Source organism: Sinocyclocheilus rhinocerous, unplaced genomic scaffold, assembly GCF_001515625.1.
Source record: "Sinocyclocheilus rhinocerous isolate Xijiao unplaced genomic scaffold, SAMN03320098_v1.1 scaffold1636, whole genome shotgun sequence".
In the NCBI taxonomy this organism is placed as follows: Eukaryota; Metazoa; Chordata; class Actinopteri; order Cypriniformes; family Cyprinidae; genus Sinocyclocheilus; species Sinocyclocheilus rhinocerous.
Genome location: NW_015628289.1, coordinates 635,362 through 637,686, shown reverse-complemented (window position 1 = coordinate 637,686; position 2,325 = coordinate 635,362). Strand labels below are relative to the sequence as shown.

At 33.2% G+C, this 2,325-nt stretch overlaps 1 protein-coding gene across 2 annotated transcripts in view; it reads left to right on the top strand.

Annotated features, from left to right (window-relative positions):
• The window catches only part of prkd3 (protein kinase D3), an 84,866-nt gene that overhangs the window by 73,008 nt on the left and 9,533 nt on the right, over positions 1 to 2,325 (top strand). For both annotated transcript variants that reach the window (XM_016548734.1, XM_016548733.1), the window contains exons 12-14: positions 507 to 559; positions 865 to 937; positions 1,894 to 2,000. In XM_016548734.1, the coding sequence (XP_016404220.1) occupies positions 507 to 559; positions 865 to 937; positions 1,894 to 2,000 (233 nt within the window). The remainder of the gene's footprint in view (positions 1 to 506; positions 560 to 864; positions 938 to 1,893; positions 2,001 to 2,325) is intronic.

Sequence of the window (2,325 nt, the reverse complement as noted above, 5' to 3'; positions counted from 1 at the left end):
GCCGCCTCATCTACCTCAGCCATGCTGATCAGGATCAGGACCTGTCCCAATGACCCTGATTGTGCCTGACTTGCCTTCCGTTTCCATTATACTCCTTCCATTTCCACTATACTCTCTCTCACACATACATACATTCTTCTTCAGACATACATACATTCTATATATATATATATGTCTGTGAAATGAGAATGTATGTGTGTGAGAGTAGAAATGTATGCATGCGAATGGAGAATGCAAGTGTGTGAAAGCAAAAATATATGTATGTGAAAGCAAAAATATATGTATGTGAAAGGAGAATGTAAGTGTGTGAGAGTACCAGAATGAATTATGGCTTGTACGGCCCCTCATATGATAACTCATAATTTGTTGCATATATTGGATAAAGTTTAAAAAAAGAAGAAAAGAGAAGTTATCTGCCTCATACTTTCCTACACACAAGTTTGACATTTGAACATTAATTATATGAAATGCCAAAGCTAAACTGAATGCGTGTGTGTGTGTTGCAGAGGAACTGTCCATCAGCATTTCTGTATCTAACAGTCAAATCCAGGAAAATGTGGTGAGTGTTTACCGACAATATTTCACAACTACACGCTCTCTTTATTCACACTTCTGCATGTTCGGTCATGTCCACGGTCAAGTCACACCGCAAGAAATTTATGAAGAACTGAGAGAGGAAATAAAAAAAAATTGGGGTTATTAAGCATGCATTTAACTGTAGACTGAGAAGTTGTATTTGGATTGAATGTACTTGTGAATTATGTTTGATTTGAATATTTGTTTAGTGATTGAGTTAATCTTGCGTCTATATTTAAAAATATATATATATTATTTATTTATTTTATTTTTTTGCTCTGTCTTTAGGATATCAGCTCAATCTATCAGATCTTTGCTGATGAAGTGTTGGGTTCTGGACAGTTTGGCATCGTTTATGGAGGTACACTCTAAAAAATAATTCTAAACTATACTACCTTAAAATCACTTAAGTGATTCTTTGAGTTGGACATACCAAAATAAATGCTTACAAATCCAGCAGTTTGTTTTGTTTTAAATTTATATCTAGGTTAAATTTAGATTTAGATCAATTTAGATTATTTATATTTATTTCACAAAAACAATCTAGCATCTGATGTACAAATTATATTTTTAAGATGTACTTAATATTTTTGTGAAATTTGAATCCAAATATTTGAGAATGGAGAAATTATACTTAGAACTACAATTATTATTTATTTCATATCAGTATTTTTCATCTTTGACCACAGCTGAAGAAACTGAGAAAGTTGGACACAATGAACATTTGCACAACAGATTAAAATAAAATAAGATTACATTACTCTTAAATATTGGTTTTAAAATTGGCTTGCTCATATATTTGAGTTACCTTAACTCGTTGGTTCTACTCAATTTTGTTTGTCATGGTACAAAATGTAGTAATTCTGTAAGGTATATTTCATTATATTTATTACACAGCACAATGCAGTACTTGATTCTGATGGGTCATTTGTGGCATTTTATCAAATATTTAAGAGTACTAACAACTAAGCTGACCGTTATTACAGTTTCCTACATAGCTCTTCTAGTTTCACATATCTTGTGTATCATTCTTCTGTCACTGTAAATTATTTCATCTCAATATAACACTTACAGTATATTTGTGTGGCTGTGGAATGAGCTCCAGCCAGTTACAAGAGCTCTTGTGAAATTCATGTCCTGTCAGCTCTATTTGGGTTAATTTTGTAGAGTTGATATATCAACTACTTATACTATTTATAATATGCACACCAAATGCATTACAATAAATCTATAGTTTTATCACTTGAAACCAATAAACTTTTTGCTAAATATTTTACTGCATTTGAAATCATTTTTTAAAATTTCATCTGTTTTAAGGGAAACATAGAAAAACAGGCAGAGATGTGGCCATCAAAGTAATAGACAAGATGAGATTCCCCACCAAACAGGAGAGCCAGCTGAGAAATGAGGTTGCCATTTTACAGGTGATCAGTGTTTAGAGACTGTGGATGTGTGATACTAGTAGAAGAATGTTTATGACTTCCTTAATTCATAATTCTGGAGACGAGTGGTCCTCTTTAAAGGGTTAGTTCACCCAAAAATGAAAATTCTGTCATTAATTACTCACCCTCGTGTTGTTCCAAACCCGTAAGACCTTCGTTCATCTTCGGAACACAATTTAAGATATTTTTGATGAAATCTGAGGGCTCTCTGACCCTCCCATAGACAGCAAGGTAACTACCACGTTCAAGGTCCAGAAAAGTACCAAGATGATCGACAAAGTAATCCATGTGACATCAGTGGTTCAAC